Source organism: Triturus cristatus, chromosome 1_2, assembly GCF_964204655.1.
Source record: "Triturus cristatus chromosome 1_2, aTriCri1.1, whole genome shotgun sequence".
Lineage (NCBI taxonomy): Eukaryota > Metazoa > Chordata > Amphibia > Caudata > Salamandridae > Triturus > Triturus cristatus.
The window spans coordinates 1,082,854,975-1,082,874,454 of NC_140580.1; the positions used below are offsets into that span (position 1 = coordinate 1,082,854,975).

At 48.7% G+C, this 19,480-nt stretch overlaps 1 protein-coding gene across 3 annotated transcripts in view; it reads left to right on the forward strand.

Annotated features, from left to right (window-relative positions):
- Positions 1 to 214: 214 nt before the first annotated feature.
- LHX3 (LIM homeobox 3) overlaps positions 215 to 19,480 on the forward strand; it is a 76,790-nt gene continuing 57,524 nt past the window's right edge. The window contains exon 1 of one of the 3 annotated variants that reach the window (XM_085616029.1): positions 215 to 413. In XM_085616029.1, coding sequence (XP_085472155.1) covers positions 344 to 413 — 70 coding nt within the window. In that variant the 5' untranslated portion in view covers positions 215 to 343. Of the gene's footprint in view, positions 414 to 3,173; positions 3,281 to 17,626; positions 17,930 to 19,480 lie in introns of those variants that run through there. The other 2 variants (XM_085616025.1, XM_085616024.1) reach the window with 2 other exon arrangements.

Genomic DNA, 19,480 nt, shown 5'->3' on the forward strand with positions numbered 1-19,480 from the left:
GACCCTCCGCCCTCGGTTTACTTTCAGTGCCCCCGGGGCTGCGCTTTCACTCAGTGCTGGGCTGGAGATACAAGCATTTCACCGGTGGCCTGGTTCGCCCTGGGCGGGTAGGTCTCTCTGTAGCAGCCCCTCCCTCTTGGCTTTCAGTGACCCCGGTCCTGCGCCCTCGCTCAGTGCTGGGCTGGAGGTTTACGCATCTTGTCAGTATCCCGGCGGGCGCTGGGCGGGGCACATCGCTCCCTCTCCTGCTGCTCTCTCACATCCTCCTCGCACGGAGCTCTGTCGGCTTCGGCTCTAAACCTCGCCTCACTCGGCCAGCAGAGCTCCAGGGACGCGGACAGAGATGCTGCTGGAGCCCGGGAGAACCGGTACGCAGGGGTCGACCGAGATCTGCAGGTACAGCGGCGCCGCAGGTAAGAGATCGAGTATTCACAGTCTGCGCGCCGTGTGCTCTGTGGCACCTGCGCGCTTATATGGGAATGTGCGCAGCGTGCGTGCTCCATGCTTATGCTTGTGCATCCTGCTCTGTGCACCCAAACAGGGGGCCATGACTGTGCCAGCGGATGGAATGTCGGGCACCATACCAATAATTGTAAATAATGAAGACAAAGAAATGTATGAAAAATATCCGACCATTTCAGATATATGCATAAAGATAGGACAGCGAGACGTGTCCCAGGAGGGCCTGTATGCTTGCCTGTAGCTATGTGATTGTCCCTGGCAATGTCATGCTCTGTACACCAACAAGGACTTTGCACTCCAGGCGGGGTCATGTCTGGCGCAATATAAAATACCGAAAACAGAAAAAATAAGGAAGAGTGGAAAGAATGACGGAAACATGCACAGGTAACAACGCGCGTGTGTGGGCACGAGTAGTTATTTACGATTGAAAAAAACACGATTGAAAAACGCCTATTTAAAAGTGTTTAAAAAGTAGCTACAGTTACTTTCTGGCAACGGAGGCCCTCTTCGTTACTTGATGGTAACTCGCTGTAAATGAGTTCATTAAAACCATGAATGTTTCTATGCGGATGAGGAAAGTGGCAGGGTTGGGCTCTACGATAGATAGAGAGATAGAGAGATAGATAGATAGATAGATAGATAGATAGATAGATAGATAGATAGATAGATAGATAGATAGATAGATAGATAGATAGATAGATAGATAGATAGATAGATAGATAGATAGATATTAGCCCAAATATGTCCTGTAATGAGCAAGTCCGCAGCACCCTGGGCGTGGTACAAATGTTCAAAAGGTATAGCAATAAATAATGGATGCACACCCACAGACTGCAGCCGGCCACTCTATGCCTCTGGCTTAACTCTTTGAATATTTGTTTTTAACCTGCCTCTAGTCCAGGTGTGATGCTCTGCAAACCTCCGCTGTGCGCCCACACCAAGTCACAGGAACGGCGCTATAACAGGCCACGTGCTCCACTTCTAAATTGATCAAATTAGTGGGATAAGAAGAACTCGTTATAAATGCTTGTGCAACGCTCCCCTGCAGCTGCTCGGCATGGTTCACCTGTGCACTTCCGCGTGGTTGTGCGTGTTTGAGAGAAAGTGTCCCCCTGTGCACCGGCGGGTGTCTTGGTTTGCTCAGTACAATGTTCCCCAAAACAATGAATTTATAAACATGGAATACACGAAAAACCTAAGGTGAATGAACAGATGGACGGCAAATTACAAAGGAAATAGCAAATTAAATAAAAAAATGTATTTTTATGAAAGGAGTGAGCGCGAGCTTGTAAAGATATGTAAATAGAAATCGAAAACGTAGTCAATGCTGAAATGTAAAAAAAATATAGGTAAATGCAGTTCCGAGCGTGTCTGAGGTGTGGCCCCTCTCTGATGCTGTCAGTTCTGCCCTGCGTGTGGGAGGCCGGCGCTGACAGCCGTGAAATCGCACCGCCTGCTCGGGCACAGAAAACAAGCTCGGCTCCCTAACCCCGGAAGAACGGCCGGGCCTTCAGGGCGGCCATAAACGGGCCCCACTTAGCCTGAATGCCCCGTGGCCCGCCCTCCATCGGCCTCGAGGCGTTGCTTCCGTCACCCGAGCGGACCCGGTCCAGCGCGTCGTTCGTGGATTCAGAAGCCAGCGTTTTAATGTAAACATACTGTGCAGGTGCGCGTGAGCCCTCATTGGCGAATTTAGAGCGAGGAGCAGCACTGTCGGCGGTTGTTGCTTCTATATAAAGTTGTATTTATTATTTCAGCGCACTTCTGTGTCCAGAAGATATTTTGAAAATGGTGCAGCTGTGAGGAAATGTTCTCAAACATAGCGGTGCTTTTGTTTACTAAGGTTATCATCAGATTACAATATTCGGAGCGCTGCCTTTCTGTACCACGTTAATAGATCTTCAATCTCTAGCGGTTTGTTGTGTGTGGTTTGCTTTGCTGCCTGGCGCGCGAGCCTGCAGTGTTTTTATTGACGGTGCAGTAAAGATTTAGCAGTAGACGGTGCGGTGTACCCGCTGGCCAATGTCTGTAACAAGTTACCGGTCACCACGGTGTGGCGTGGCGGTGGGTGGTACCCCACAGAGGATGGACGTGGTGCTGTGGTGGGGGCGCGGGTGAAAGTATTGGTGGGGTAGCTGGCGTGGTGGTGTGGGTGGGCTGCTTGTGGTGGTAAATCGGTGGATGTGTGGAGGTAGGCGTAGTAAGGTGCGTGAGGTGCTGCAGGTGGTGACATAATAGGGTGGTATGGAGGTCGGCGTGGTGAGTTATAAGTGGGTGTGGTAGTACGGAAGGCCTGAGTGGGCGTGCTGGTGAGGAGCCGTGGAGGTGGGTGTGACAGGGTGAAAGTGGCGTTACAGATGCGATTGAGGGTTGGTGGCAAGATGAGCTAGTGGGGTGTAGTTTGTGGAGGTGGGCATGATGTGGTAGACGTGGTGACGGTTGTAAGTAACAGTGGGTGGGAGTGGGACGTGGTGGAAGTGGATGTGGTGGCACCTGGAGGTGATGGAGGGTGGGTGACAGGGTGGACTTCATGTGAAGGTGTTTTGAAGTAGAGGTGATGGTGGGTAGGCCAGGGGCCTTCAGGTGCATGCGATGGCACACTTGTGGTGGTGATTGGTGGTATTGGGTCACGTGAAGGTGGCGGGGTGGGCGTGGCGTGTGGAAGTGATGATGTCGATGTGGTTGGGGTGGTTCTGATGATGTGGAGGTAGTTGTGCTGGCGATAGAGGGCGTATGTGGTCACGGGGAGGTACTGGGGCGGTGGTGTGGCAGTGGAGGGGTAGCAAAGACGCGGTGAGGGCGTGGAGTGAAGGTGGTGGTAAGTTAACGTGGTGCGTATGTGTTAATAGCAGTGGCGCTGGTGTTAGTGTGGGGGGGGGGGGGGGGGGTGGAAGATGCTGTTCCTGTGGTGAAAGGTGGACCTCTTGGAAGCAAAGGACGGGTGGGCAGTGGTGGGGCAGCCTTGGGACAGGGGTTGTTGGAGGCAAAGGTGAGTCGGTGGATAGTTTGGGGGAGGGGAGTACAGGAGACTAAACTTTCAAGCCCAGGGGCCTGTCCTTTCCCGAACTCTTAAGCTGGAGCCGTCTCCACAATTTGAACACATTGAATTGATTCAACACGTGTAATGCTGCCCTCGACTCGTGGCCATTCAACACACACGATAAATGCTGATGTTTGAAAGCGAAAGCAAGAAGAGCTGCCGTGGCGAACACTACAACGCAACAGACGGAACCAGGCGGTGCTGTTCCAAAGAGCCAGTTTAGTGGAGTGTTTAGAGCGCCATCACTGAGGGTGTTGTGGGGGGGGGGCGCCCCTCCCGCACTTTGCCATGCTGCTTCGGTCGTTATGCATGCCTAATGAGGCGCATTGTTTGGAGATGCCCCGACAGATGCGCAGCGCGTGTCTGACCCTGCCGGGACAGCCCCCCATCGCTCAGGGCTGTCAGCTGGTGAGCACGCTCCTCCATCTCCTTCCACCCTGCACTCCCTCCCTCCCACCTCTAGTGAGATCACCTCTGCTAGGACTGAGCTCACCGGGTGTCACCCACCGCAGCACTCTCCACAGCCTGGCAGGTGTGCCTGGCCTAGACTCCGAGGCTCCCTCACCACACACTCCAGGCAGTGCCCCCCAGACTGTGCCCCGTACAAGGGACTGCTTCATGGGAGCTTAAGGGTGCCGGCCCCGCCCCCCAGTTCTGTCCGGTGCCCCTGCACAGCCTGGCAGGAGTACCTGGCCTGCACCCGGAAGTAAACTTTGGGGCTCTCTCACCACACACTCCAGGCAGTGCCCCCCAGGCTGTACCCCGTTCAAGGGACAGCTTCATGGGAGGTTAACGACTCTTCCCTCGAGGCTCAGAGACAGACCCCGGCTCCCTCGTGCTGCGGGCATAGGCTGCAGGTGTGTGGTCAGGCATCCCTGGACTTCATAGACCCCGGACCCGAACCCCATAACGACCATCAGCGTGTCTCACCATCTCCCTATCAGGGGCATATGCCCCCCGTATCGTGCAGTGAGTGCGCGTACACACGTGCATTGTAGTTGTGTATACAACACGCGTGCGTGCGAGCACTTACTGCACGACACAACATACAGGCCCAAGATCACACAGGGCGCGTTGTGTACACACACAGCACACATGAAGTCACTCCCACTCTACACATACGCACACGTAAGAGTGCATACAATGACACAGACAACACATGTTACAATACACACACGCATACATGTTCACATACAAGCGCACTGCACGTACACATGTATACACGTGCACAAATTAAGCGTGCACGTCCTCTGTTTCTCACACGCGTGGTGCGCCCACACACATCCACTCTTACAGAAAAGCACACACCCCACATATACGCACAGACACACGCTCTACAAGTTCAGTGTGTCTCAGATAAAAATATATTTTTTTTTGTTTCGATAGAGTCGAGCGACCACATTCTTTTTAAATGTGTTTTAGCATTTATTGTGTTCGTGTGTATCCTAGCAGTAGCACTATAAAGCCAGTGTTGGTGTGTATGTGGGGGGATATATATATATATATATATATATATATATATATATATATATATATATATATATATATATATATATATATAAAAAAGGGTTTTTTTTGGGGGGGGGGGAGAAAGTTTAGATACTCCGGGGCGCCTTCGCGCGTCGGGACCGCAGCCCTGGACTGCACAGTGCGGGCGGGGTCAGTCTGTGTTACCGGAAGGTTAACTCGGCCTGGTGACCCCTGAGGTCACAAAGGGTCAACGAGTCAGTGTTCATCTGCACACCTAGGAACAGTTTAGGCGCTAGGTTGCATTAAATGCGCGGGGAGGCGCCCCTTTACTCCTTTAACTTTATAACCCAACTTACACCGATTTTCTTCAGATATTTCAACAAGGACGGTGACGGCCGGGTCTTTAAAAATGTTGTCAGATTTGGTGTGCTTCGGTTGAAAACGACTGACCCTTTGTCATACTTATAATTAATATGTGTTTTATTCCATACATTTACGGGCCATTTTAACCCTGGGTCATTGTAAAATAAATAGTAGCATTCTACACCTGATGCGAAATTATTAATAAACATACTTTGAAGTAAAACGAATCCGCTTTCAGCATCTCAGTCCCCTTTTGCTCGTGCGACCAGTGTACCCCACCTTCCCCTCACACCCAGAGAATCCTCAAAGACCGAGGGTGGCGTTCTCTTCATCCTTGTGAGAGTGCCTTGAAGCGCGGGCTTAGCACCCTTGGCGTGTGTGTAAGTTGGCGCTCATTTCAAAAGCACGTGCAGCTCATAGTACGAGGAGGTGCTGCCACCCCAGCGATGGGCCTCAAAATCTCGTTTTAAAAGAAAAAAGGCGCGATTATTGAATTCCCTTAGAGCAGGTGTTGGCCAAGGTTCGCACAATGGCGCATTTAAAGGCCCACCGCGCTCTTCCGGGGTTACCCATCTCAGCATTTCAGCATGTATTTTGTAGGTTTCGTCACATCCTCTGGCAGAGGGGCGTGGTTTGTTTCGCATATCTCCATTCTAACTTCACTGAAACTTATTCCCAAATTGTAAAGCTGCGCTGCTTTTATCATTCGTTGGTCACTTGGGCTGTTTGTTCCTTTCGCCAGCGCTTCACAGGTATAGGAGGGATGAATGCATGGATAAATAGGTGGGTAGTTGGGGACAGTGGTGGGTGAGTGGAATGACTGGGTGGATTCGTATTTAGGTGCATTGGTGTAAACGGGTGGTTGGGGCAATATGTGGAAGTGTATGTGTGAGTGGAAGGATGGAGAATGGATGAATGGGGGGATGTGAAAGGGGGTGATGGCTGCCCTGAATGGGTGGATCAGGGACGGTAGGTGGACTGAGTGAATGTGTGAACGAAGTCAGCATGTATGTGTGTATACATTGATGGATGGGTGCGTGTACACCAGTGGGTGAGTTGGATGAATGAATAGATGGGTGGATGGTTGCAAATGATTGGCTGGGGTAAACTCGCAGTGGTTCTCACGTTTTGACTTCTGTGGATCCCCATTTAATCATTAGGTGAACCTGGGGACCCCCACTAAATCATTATTAAGCTCCGGGGTCCCCCAATGAGTCATTAGTGGAAGGCGAGGGCTTGAAACCACAGACTAAAATATAGAAACGAGCATCCATCAAACAAACACACAAATGAAATATTCGGAAACAAAAATAAAAACAAAAAGAAACATTTTTATGGGAGGGTTGAGCCTCTCTAACTTCAATTGAGGGCCCCAGGGCCCCGCTCCTGCACACTGTATTCTGTCTGATGCGCGCGCCCTGTTCCCACCAGACAGTCTGAGGAGACCTTCAACCTCCAATGCCAAATTCCTTCACATTTACAGAATCTTTTAAAATGTTCTTTTTTACATTTTGATTATTTATACACACACTTTATTAATTTGCTGACCTTATTTAATTTTCTAAAGAGCCAGGGACCCCCTGAGTAGGCTTTGGGCCCTCCAGGGGTCCCCGGACCACAGGTCAAGAGCCACTGGGCTAAGGGTGGATGCGGAGGAGTGAGGGGTTTGATGCATGAAGGTGAGTGGGTACCTGTAAATGAGTGAGCAGTGCCAGCAAGAGGATGGATGGATGGGTGGATGGATGGATGGATGGATGGGTGGATGCGGGGGAGGGAGAGGGTTTGATGCATGAAGGTGAGTGGGTACCTGTAAATGAGTGAGCAGTGCCAGCAAGAGGATGGATAGACTGATGCATGGATGGATGGATGGATGGATGGATGGATGGATGGATGGATGGATGGGTGGGTGTGGAGGAGGGAGAGGGTTTGATACATGAGGGTGAGTGGGTACCTGTAAATGGGTGAGCAGTGCCAGCAAGAGGATGGATAGACTGATGCATGCATGGATGGATGGATGGATGGATGGATGGATGGATGGGTGGATGGATGCGGAGGGAGAGGGTTTGATGCATGAGGGTGAGTGGGTACCTGTAAATGGGTGAGCAGTGCCAGCAAGAGGGTGGATAGACTGATTCATCGATGCATCGATGGATGGATGGATGGATGGATGGATGGATGGATGGATGGATGGATGCATGGATGGATGGATGGGTGGGTGCGGAGGAGGGAGAGGGTTTGATACATGAAGGTGAGTGGGTACCTGTAAATGGGTGAGCAGTGCCAGCAAGAGGATGGATAGACTGATGCATGGATGGATGGATGGATGGATGGATGGATGGGTGGATGCGGAGGGAGAGGGTTTGATGCATGAGGGTGAGTGGGTACTTGTAAATGGGTGAGCAGTGCCAGCAAGAGGATGGATAGACTGATGCATGGATGGATGGATGGATGGATGGATGGATGGATGGATGGATGGATGGATGGATGGGTGGATGCGGAGGGAGAGGGTTTGATGCATGAGGGTGAGTGGGTACCTGTAAATGGGTGAGCAGTGCCAGCAAGAGGGTGGATAGACTGATGCATCGATGGATGGATGGATGGATGGATGGATGGATGGGTGGGTGCGGAGGAGGGAGAGGGTTTGATGCATGGAGGTGAGTGGGTACCTGTAAATGGATGAGCAGTGCCAGCAAGAGGATGGATAGATTGATGCATGGATGGATGGATGGATGGATGGATGGATGGATGGGTGGGTGCGGAGGAGGGAGAGGGTTTGATGCATGAGGGTGAGTGGGTACCTGTAAATGGGTGAGCAGTGCCAGCAAGAGGGTGGATAGACTGATGCATCGATGGATGGATGGATGGATGGATGGATGGATGGATGGATGGATGGGTGGGTGGGTGCGGAGGAGGGAGAGGGTTTGATGCATGGAGGTGAGTGGGTACCTGTAAATGGATGAGCAGTGCCAGCAAGAGGATGGATAGATTGATGCATGGATGGAATTGGGTGGACATGGATGAGTGTATTAATGGATGATGGATGGGTGTATGAATGGATCATGAAAAGATGGAAAGATTAATGAATGGGCGGATGCATCAATGGGAGGGTGGGATGAGTGGGTGGGGTGAATGGGTGGGTTGGGAGAAGCGCTGAAAGGATGGGTAGATGAATGGACGATGATGCCTGTATAGCGCTCTCCTCCTCCCACCCCACCCCTGTGATGCTACACAATCTTTAGTACTCACCTTTGAGAGGCACTAAAACTCCTTGCACCTAGAATCGATATATTCCAGAGTTGGCGCTGTATGCATCTACAATCTGCTGTCTCGTTTATCTGACTCGTGTACGTCATGCAGCGCCTCAACACCACTTCTGGGAAAAACTGAAAATCCAACACATAAATATCGTAAAGGAGATGAGATTTTCATTGAGAAAAAAGAAACTTCGAGCGTTTCCTAGAGCAAAATGGCGATAAATGAAGATGTGATTGCTGCCCCCAGGAGCCCCCCCCCCTGTTCAAATCCAACTGATCCCTCTGTCGCGACAGAGAGGCAAGGCTGCGCGGAGACCCCCCCCCCCCCCCTCTACAACGAAACTCTGCTCCCTATTTAAATACTGACCCACGAGGTCTTGAGGCTGAGAAATAAACCAGGGTAACAGCCCGGCGCCACCACTGCCAGGCGTCCAATACATGTCGCGATATAAGCACCTTGCAGCATGGCACAGTATGCTATGGACTCTTATGGTTTAGCACTTTAAGAAATGACCAGTCGCGATAAGCCTTCCTATATCGTGGATTGTCATGGATGGTTTGGTAACAAAGGGTGTAACATACTGTAGAATGTTCTGATATTGTACAACAGGAAATTACATGGTGTGCTAGGGAGATCTATAAACAGTATCTGTGACGTCGCATAGTATAAGACGCGAGGTTATGGTATGGGCGTTGCGGATGGAATGGTACACCATGTCGCGATATGACGGATATGTGTTACACAAAGCTACCTGACACTGTAGGGGCGCGGGTGGCATTTCTGTAGCGCGAGCCTCGCCAAAGGCGGCGGAATAATAAACATAAGGTGATGTATTATGGAGTATTATGCTATGGCGCTTTTGATATAGCTTGGCACTGGGATGTTATAACACAGCTTGGCCCATTATCTGATTCTGTGTACCTGAAGCTATGCTATGCACAGTTATGGTCTGGAATGGTGTGTTAAATTCCAGTTCGTTACAGCACGGCGGTCTGTTAATAGCGCGTGGGTTTTAGGGCTATGTATTACATAATATGTTGCTTTAGGCCAGGGTATGGCCACGTGCAATGCAGGGTGTCATACCATGATGTGTTTTGTGCATGGATAGTTGATGCTTTATTTGTACAGCACGTATTCACTCCTGATGCGCTTCGAGGCGCTGAACTCAACTAGCCTGTGTTTTTTTTTGTTGCAAACACCGCGGAAGGCACTTCTGGCAGGTGTAATAAACATTACGCAGCCGCCCCTGCTTGGGTCTGCTCCTCTGTAACATTTGCTGGGGCCTGCCATGGCTTAGGGCGCTCCTTCCTCCCGCCCAGGCACAAGGCGCTATGTTGTGAGGCACGGAGCGCAAGAAAACATGTCCCGCCAATACCGTTACTTGTGCTGTTTTTATTTTATTTTTTATTACCTCTCTTTTGCTGTACTTATTATTATTGCTGTTGCGGTTATTATTATTGTTATAATATCTATTATTAATATCGACGTTATTTTAGATTAATATTCAGTTTATTGTTTTCATTTATACTTATATTATTTGACGCATGTTATTATTCCTTATTTGATATTTAATACTATAATCGCCACCGTTACTACTCCGAGTAATGATGAGTAATAACGTACCGGTCTATGGCGCCTTACTGTGAATAACTCCAGCTCGCGGATTTTACTCTCCGTGGGAGGGTTTTGTGCTGTGACTCCTTCGAGATGTCACTCCTCAAGACTCAACCCACCGGGCTATCTCTCTGGGTCCATTTGATCTCGGGGTTTTCCGTCCTGGAGTGATGTCTTGCTGCAGCCATATTTCAGACCGAAACTATTTGTTTCAAAAATGAGTTTCTATTCCCCCCCCCCCCCCCCTCCCCCCAAGACGAATAGAGCTGCTTTACATGATCAATAATTTACTTAACAACCGGGGAAATCAGTAGTCTACATACACCGTACAGAAAATTGTTTACAATAACATACAAAATAATTAATTTTACATACACTGAGCGCGTTTTCCAGACAAGATCGGAGTAGTTTAAATTCTCTTGGCTTATCGCATTTTCGTAGCGCACACAAATGACGGGCAATCATGGGTCTATGGCCGGCCTCTTTTAGAGAAGGCAGTGAGGGCATATTGTGTAATTTACACAGAATCACACATTCGGTCAAGTGGCGATGCTAAGATTTAGACCCCAAAGTTCTTTCTTTTGCTGCCTGCCGCAGCCGGTACTTCCGGCGACCTCTTTATTTTGCTTTGCATATTCCCGCTGCCCAGCTGGGCCAAGCTAAGGCTAGGCATCCGAACTCTGAACTGTATGGAAATTCTGTCGGGTTTTAATTCTCTGCACGATTAATGCCCTAAAATCAATGTGTAAAATTGAGGTGGAGCTCTGGTTGAGTAACAATAACGCCTGCACGTGTGGGGGTGTGGGCGTGGATTGTGCTCGGCGCTATAGGGCGTGGAGATTTAGAAAGCTCTAGTGAGCATTTTTTATAGTTTCTTTGGTCTAATCAAATGCCTTATGGCGGTGTCCTAGAGTTCCACCACGCTTCCATAATGTACAAATTTCACTTTAGTGTTGCAGACGTGGTAATGCAAACTATTTTTTACGTGTGTTCCAACTGAGGCTTTGTCCCTCTGCAGTTACACACATCTATCTATCTATCTATCTATCTATCTATCTATCTATCTATCTATCTATCTATCTATCTATCTATCTATCTATCTATCTGTCTGTCTGTCTGTCTGTCTGTCTGTCTGTCTGTCTGTCTCTCTAGCTGTGTCTGTGCAGTTACAATACCTATCCACCTGTCTGTCCATCTGTCTGCCTGTCTTTCTATCATCTGAGCTGTCATCATCTGTATTACAAAGAAGGTAAGGCAGCGCTGACTACCTCGTGAAATTGCTTTGAAAAACAAACAGTGAAATATGTCTATTTTTCACCTGCTTGTGTAATATTTTAAGCCATTATTTTTCAATATGTCCAGGGTGTTGTTTTGCTGTGAGGGGATTTGTTGTGTTTTAAAGATGCCTCATCTCTCTTTATACCACTCACACACCCTGTCTCTCCTGATTTCTCCCCCTTCCCACACACATGGACAATCCTCCCCCACCTCGTCCCATGTACTGCTCCTTTTTAATTACTCTTTCTGTTTATTATTCTAATTATCTAATTTCTCTTTCATGTGCTTTATTTCACAGGACTTTATCCTCTTTCAAGCTCTCTCGGCTTTTTACATTAACCATGCACCCCCCACCCATCCTTTCTTTGACCACTCGTTTCTTTCTACCTTTCACTCCTCATTCTCTCTATCTTTACTGTCTTCGTTTCTGCCTGCCTGCCTGACAGAGGTGTTTCTCTCTGTATATCACTCTTACCTTCGTTTCTGCCTGTCTGACAGAGGTGTTTCTCTCTGTATATCACTCTTACCTTCGTTTCTGCCTGTCTGTCTGACAGAGGTGTTTCTCTCTGTATATCACTCTTACCTTCGTTTCTGCCTGTCTGACAGAGGTGTTTCTCTCTGTATATCACTCTTACCTTCGTTTCCGCCTGTCTGTCTGACAGAAGTGTTTCTCTCTGTATATCACTCTTACCTTCGTTTCTGCCTGCCTGTCTGACAGAGGTGTTTCTCTCTGTATATCACTCTTTCCTTCGTTTCTGCCTGTCTGACAGAAGTGTTTCTCTCTGTATATCACTCTTACCTTCGTTTCTGCCTGTCTGACAGAAGTGTTTCTCTCTGTATATCACTCTTACCTTCGTTTCTGCCTGTCTGACAGAAGTGTTTCTCTCTGTATATCACTCTTACCTTCGTTTCTGCCTGTCTGACAGAAGTGTTTCTCTCTGTATATCACTCTTACCTTCGTTTCTGTCTGTCTGACAGTGGTGTTTCTTTCTGTATGTCACTCTTACCTTCGTTTCTGCCTGCCTGTCTGTCTGACAGCGATGTTTCTTTCTGTATGTCACTCTTACCTTCGTTTCTGCCTGCCTGCCTGTCTGACAGCGGTGTTTCTTTCTGTATGTCACTCTTACCTTCGTTTCTGCCTGTCTGTCTGACAGAAGTGTTTCTCTCTGTATATCACTCTTACCTATCTCTCTTCTCTCTGCCCCTGTCCTCACATTATCTCTCCCCGGTCAATCCCGCACTCTCTCTCTCTGTCATAAACAGATAGATAGATCATAGACAGAGATAGATAGATAGATAGATAGATAGATAGATAGATAGATAGATAGATAGATAGATAGATAGATACATTTTTCCTAAGGCAGCCTGCTTTAGGAGAGCTCTGGGGTGGCCTTCTCTCTCGACCAGAGTTAGGATTACGTCTAGAAGGGCCTCCCGGAGCGCGCACACCCCACTCACCCTCATCCCTGCCATATGGCGCCTCAGCCTGGAGCAGATCCTTGCTAGGCGCTAGAAGCCTAGACTGGACCAGGCGCTACAGCCGTCTCTGAGGGCTTCTCTTGCACGTGACCAGGGCCCCCGTCTGACCCCAGAAGTGCACGTCTTATCTATCCAGCAAGGCAGCTCGTTTGGCTAGGCGCCTGTTGCTCTGATTTTTGTTGAGAAGGGGAGTTAAACGTCCAGGTTTATCTAGCTGACAGGTGCGACTTCATGTTTCAAGAAATTGTGTTCCTGTTGAGCGCTATCTCACGATTAAAATGGGGGGGGGGGAGATTATCTATCTATCTATATATATATATATATATATATATATATATATATATATATATATATATATATATATATATATATATGTGTGTTTGTGTGTGTGTATATATGTGTGTGTGTATATATATATATATATATATATATATATATATATATATATATATATATAACGTTATCATGTGCATTAAGAGCTAAGTGATGAACAAACAAAAAAAAACACCGCACAGCACTGACCACGGCTAAAGAGGACTTCAGGTTTGGCTGTCCATGTGACAAAGCACGGAGCTGCCGGGTGCCCTGCCCCCTCCCTCACTAAAAACACCATTTGTAGACCCCGTCGCCCACAGGTGTGTCTTCCTGATACCATTACTGTCGCTGGGCTCCTACAAACGGCACGATCAAAGCTGCGTAAAATTATTATTAAAAACGAAACTTTGAAATAACAGTGACGCATCGCGCGCCTTTCACCAAAATGTGTTTCATATACTCGGAAAATGCAGGCAAATGGGGCATTGATTTTGAGTTCATCAGCGGGTACATCAGCCGCACTAGGCTTGATTTCCCCAGGCACCCCTCGGCTCCGAAGATCAGTGCCAATAAACTGCACCGGGGCGTCGCGGCGCTTAACCCGTTGTTGAGCATTCGATCGCTCCAAGGTAAACAGTTGTCTTTAAGAGGCGCCTTGCGGGACCGCCACCCCCTGGAGGCCCCTGGCCACACTGCTCGGTGTGATCCGGCTCCTGGGGGGTCTCAAGGCCAGGCAGGACCATCCCGAGGGGCGTTCGACAGTTTCAGACTCGGCCTTAATGATTTCGACGAAACCGGACACGCCGAGGAGCGCTTGGCACTTGCCTAAAACATGTCTGCGTGTATGTCGCCATAGGTCCCTAGCACGTGGACCATGATCCCTCTCTCTGGGAGAAAATAATAATAATAATAAAAAAAAAAAAAAAAAAAAAATATATGTATATATATATATATATATATATATATATTGCCTGCATGTATTATATATGTGCAAACTGTTTATATATGTGTATATATATTTATGATGTATATGTGTCACTTCCGTCCCAGTATGTCCGTGTAATTTTCTGCCAGTTATAACAGCTCCATGAAACACAGGTGAACACACCGCTGCACCCAAGGCGCGTGCCCCTTGTTGTATTACAGTTTCGGGAGATTTTGTCATATTTAAACACGGTGCTCCTAGAAATAAAAATCGGTGAATTACCCAAATGAATGATCAGTTTAATGCTCGGGTCAAAGTGCAATCCGCAGGAGCACCAATATCATGTTACATTAAATGCACCGCCATTAATACCGTTCATGCGTGTATTCACCCTGTGTGTATCGAGGTGTAAATACACACGTGCATGTGTGTTTACAAATGCATATATCCACACACATGTATACAGATGGGTACATATATGTAAGCGTGGGAATGCGCGCGCACATGTATTTAATTCGTTACTTTTTTTGGGTGAAACATATATGTGTTCAATCGCAGATGTACATTTATGTATTTATTTATGTATAGTTCTAAGTACATATATAATGAAATGTTTATTTTGTGGGGATTCATAAAATAAATGCAGAGATCTGTCTATCTATCTATCTATCTATCTATCTATCTATCTATCTATCTATCTATCTATCTATCTATCTATCTATCTATCTATCTATCTATCTATCTATCTATCTATCTATCTATCCATAACATATAAGTATGATCAGTCTATGAATACATTAAACACGGACTGCGATGAGCTAGAGTCGGCACAGCCCCGTCAGCCTCGCGCACACATATAATATCCCTCATTTCCTGAGACTCACGGAGTGAAGGCGCGCGCACCACACAGTTCACTTACATTAACACACTCACTGGTGTCCTCCTCCTGTCGACAATGAACACAGACATGGTTCTCCTCTCCCGACAAGGAGGGTTTATGGAAGCGAATGGGAGATGTTCGCCCGCCACCGACTAGAGCTTCAGAGGGACCCAGCAGAAGCGCTTGTTCTGGCCTCACTGGAAGAGTGTCCTCGAAAGGCCTGTGGAGGGCCCCGGGCTGGCACACCGGGGCCCTCAAGAGGCCCTGGGGGGGGGGGGGGGGGGCACGGACTGGCACACCGGGGCCGTCAAGAGGCCCTCCCCTGGGGGTGGGGGGGGGGGCACGGACTGCCACACCGGGGGCCCTCGAGAGCTCGTGGAGGGGCGCGGGCTGGCACACCGGGTGCCCTCAAGAGGCCCGTGGAGGCCCCACGGGCTGGCACACGGCAGAAGCCTCAGAACCCAGATACACGACGTTTAGAGTGATAGTGAATATGATGCTAATAATAGTTGCTGTTATTATTAATATATTTACATTATTATAATCGCCATCATTATTGTTTTGTGTATTATTATTATAAACTGCATTGAAAATTGAATTTGAATGCACATGTTCCTGTTTATAAAATACAGATGACTTGGAACTTTTTGTAATATTGTTATAAAGATATCAGAAGAGTGTTTTCCTTATTTTTATTATTGTCATCATTATTATAAATGTAGTTCTTGTTGCTGTTGTCGGTTGTGGTGGTGTTGTCGTCGTCGGTTGTGGTGTTGTTGCTATTGTTGTCGTCGGTTGTGGTGTTGTTGTCGTCGGTTGTGGTGTTGTTGTCGTCGGTTGTGCTGCTGTTGTTGCTATTGTTGTTGTCGTTGTGCTGCTGTTGTTGCTATTGTTGTCGGTTGTGCTGCTGTTGTTGCTATTGTTGTTGTCGTTGTGCTGCTGTTGTTGCTATTGTTGTCGGTTGTGCTGCTGTTGTTGCTATTGTTGTCGTCGGTTGTGGTCGGTTGTGGTGTTGTTGTCGTCGGTTGTGGTGTTGTTGTCGTCGGTTGTGCTGCTGTTGTTGCTATTGTTGTTGTCGTTGTGCTGCTGTTGTTGCTATTGTTGTCGGTTGTGCTGCTGTTGTTGCTATTGTTGTTGTCGGTTGTGCTGCTGTTGTTGTCGTCGGTTGTGGTGGTATTGTTGTTGTCGGTTGTGCTGCTGTTGTTGCTATTGTTGACGTCGGTTGTGGTGTTGTTGTTGTCGTCGGTATTGGTGCTGTTATTGCTATTGTTGTCTTTGGTTGTGTTGTTGTTGTTATTGCATTCTACCAGCAGAACTCCGATCCTCACACACAATGTGACCTACACATTTCCATCCGGGTGAATACCGGAGGCGCGTGTTACCCCTTCTCAAAGCGCTTCGGAGCGTCGTCGTCGTCAAGCTTGTAAAGCGCCTTACAGATGTAAACACAGGTACAATACACAGATCGTGTAAGTGCTACTGTTACTCTCTGCAGCATGGAAAACTGCCTCTCGGCGCTGTGTTTCACGCTGGCGCGTGCACTTCAGTTCACTTTCACTTGTTGGTGCGTCCTCGTGACTTCCTGCTTCTGCATCGGACACACGCGCCCCGAGGTGCCTCAAAATGTGTGACAAGAGTGAGGGCCCCTATCTTGTAATCAGGGGGCTCCTCAAATCTCGGGCAGCCATAACTCATTAGTTAATGCCTACGCACCTCCCTCATGCAACCCCCCCCAACTCAGCCGACTTTAGCGCCTCTGCCTGTTCGCTGGGAAATCCACACGGTGCAGTCCAATCTCTCCTGCCTGCTCCCAGACCGTTCGCAGAGCCTTTGCCTGCTCCATGTAAACTCCCTGCATTCAGGATCACTCCCTCCCAGACCTGCCTGCTTCCAGCATCCCTCAGCACGACTGCCTGCTCCCTGTGAATAGCCTGCATAAAACAGTCTCCTCCATACCTACCTGCTTGCAGCATCCCCGCAGCACCCTTGCCTGCTCCCTGTGAACAGCCTGCATACAAAAAGACTCCTTCATACCTGCCTGCTTACTGCTTCCCCGCATCACCCCAACCTGCCCCCTGCGAACAGCCTGCACTAGAACAGTCTCCTCCATACCTGCTTGCTTCCAGTATCCACGCATCTCCCCTGCCTGCTCCCTGTGAACAGCCTGCTTAAGAACAGTCTCCTCCATACCTGCCTGCGTCCAGCCTCCCCGCAGCATCCCTGCCTCCTCCCAGTGAACTCCCTGCACTCAGGATCACTTCGTTCCAGACCGGCCTGTTTCTATCATCCTTGCCTGCTCCCTGTGGACACCCTGCACTCGGTATCACTCCCCTTTAATCCAGACCTGCCTGCTTCATGCATCCCTGCAGCAACCCTGCCACCTCCCTGTGAACAGCCTAGTTTCAGGGTTACTTTCACGCTGCTCCGCCTGCTGCCTGCTCCTCTCACCTGTACCTGATCCCAGGCCCTACCCTTGAGCCTGTTCTCTGTGCAGCGTGAAGCCCTCATTTCCCACAGTTACTCCCACCCGCCGTGCCTGCTCCGCGCCCCCTCCCACCACCTCCCCCCTCTGCGTGTGCAGGCGCGCAGCTTCCCTCCCTGCGCCCTCCACAGGGGCCGGGAACCCTGCCTGTGCCGCCAGCCTCCTCGGAGCCAGGCCTGGGTGGGACCGGACCAGAGGACCGAGGCCAGGCACGGCTGCCCCCCTTGAACCCCGCCTGGGAGAGGCAGGCAGAGCGGGGGAAGCGATGCGCGATGGAAGCCCTCCAGGAGCTGAACGCCCCCAAGGGCTCGCCCAGCACGGACATGCTCTTCGCCCTGCTGGCCCAAAGCGAAGCCCTGCGGAAAGGTACCGGAAGCAGACCCTCGATGACAGGTGGGAGGGTGCGCGGGAGCGGGGTCATTTCAACATACAGAAACGGTGCGAGTTTTATCAGATTGTGCAATATGCGTAGATAGGGCCACCTTCCCGGCACCCGCACATTTACAGAAATAACATAGCAGTGATAATGCAGATACATGTGTCGCCTTTGTATCTGTTGAGCACAGAGGATAGAAGTATCCCGCAAACGAGCACTGTGTGTTTTATACAACGTAACCGACCCCTTGTATCACAACCTGTGTATACGTTTTATATTTCCTTTCACATCCGCTACACACGCCTGTGATACCACGGCCTTTAGTCTATTCCTTTTAATATCGTTTCTGAATCAATAACGTTCCTAAAAAATTATCCGAGATAAAATCATGTAATAAACAAATAAGTTTAAAGTCTCTGTAACACAATTACCAAATTAATGTATAAATACAGACACATTTATACATTACTAATTGCAAATAACTGAGTGGGGAAGATGGTTATGGAAGCCAAGCGAAGTGCTCCGAAGTGGCTTAGAAGATGTGTAGCGCTTTTTAAAACATTTACAAATAAATATGTCCACGGTATGTGTAACACAATTATTAAATGCATACACAAATACAGACCGGCCCCCTCTTTGGCTCAGTATTTTATCGTTTTTATAGCCTTCTGGGTATTGACGGGCGTGAGAATAGTTGTAGTTGGTAAGCTGTGCCCACGGTGACGTGTGGTACACACAGACAGAGGCCATATGTACTCGGGCTTGAAAGGGCAGTCCTCAAAGATTTGTACAGGAGCCTTGTCCATCCGCTTCTGTTTAAAAGGACCCTCTAGTCACTGGGACGTCGATGCCAGCCGCCCCCTTATCAAATAATGTACCTGCACACACAGTGCGCTTGTGTCGGTTTATTTAATCCACAAGACGGACAAGAACTTCATTTGAATTAAAAGATATTTTATCCTGGTCAATCTGCAATGAGACATGATGACGTGTTTTAAGAATCGAACACACTTTGTCTCTGGAGCTGGCCTGAAAGTAGCAATTGCTGTAGCTTGAGGGCTTCAATGTGCACCTTCCCCTGACTCTGTGCGGTGTGCGATCAGCCACCGGGGCAGTTTCCTCATTGCACCCTCGTGCGTTATACCTCAGAAACGCACGGCTTAGTGCAACAAGGGGGAGGCAGTGATAGGGCAGCAGACACAGAGAGGGGGCCCTTATGGGACGTACGCCTGGACTTTACCACAGGACCAGGAGCCTCTCTCACTATGTGCACGGTTACCTCCATTCATCGATTTCACCATGCTGTACTCTCAAACACAGACGCGCGAACGGAGATGGATGGATGGATGGGTGGATGAATGAATGGATGGATTGAATGCCAGTGATAATACATGTAACCCAACAACACTTTATTTTGAGCAGGTGTATTAGTAAAGACACATTCATACATGTATTAATAAAGTCCAAAGGTCAAAGTCCATGCTATGGCAATAGTACAAGGCAACTGACCTAAGAAAACTGTCTCACAGGTGAGCATATTA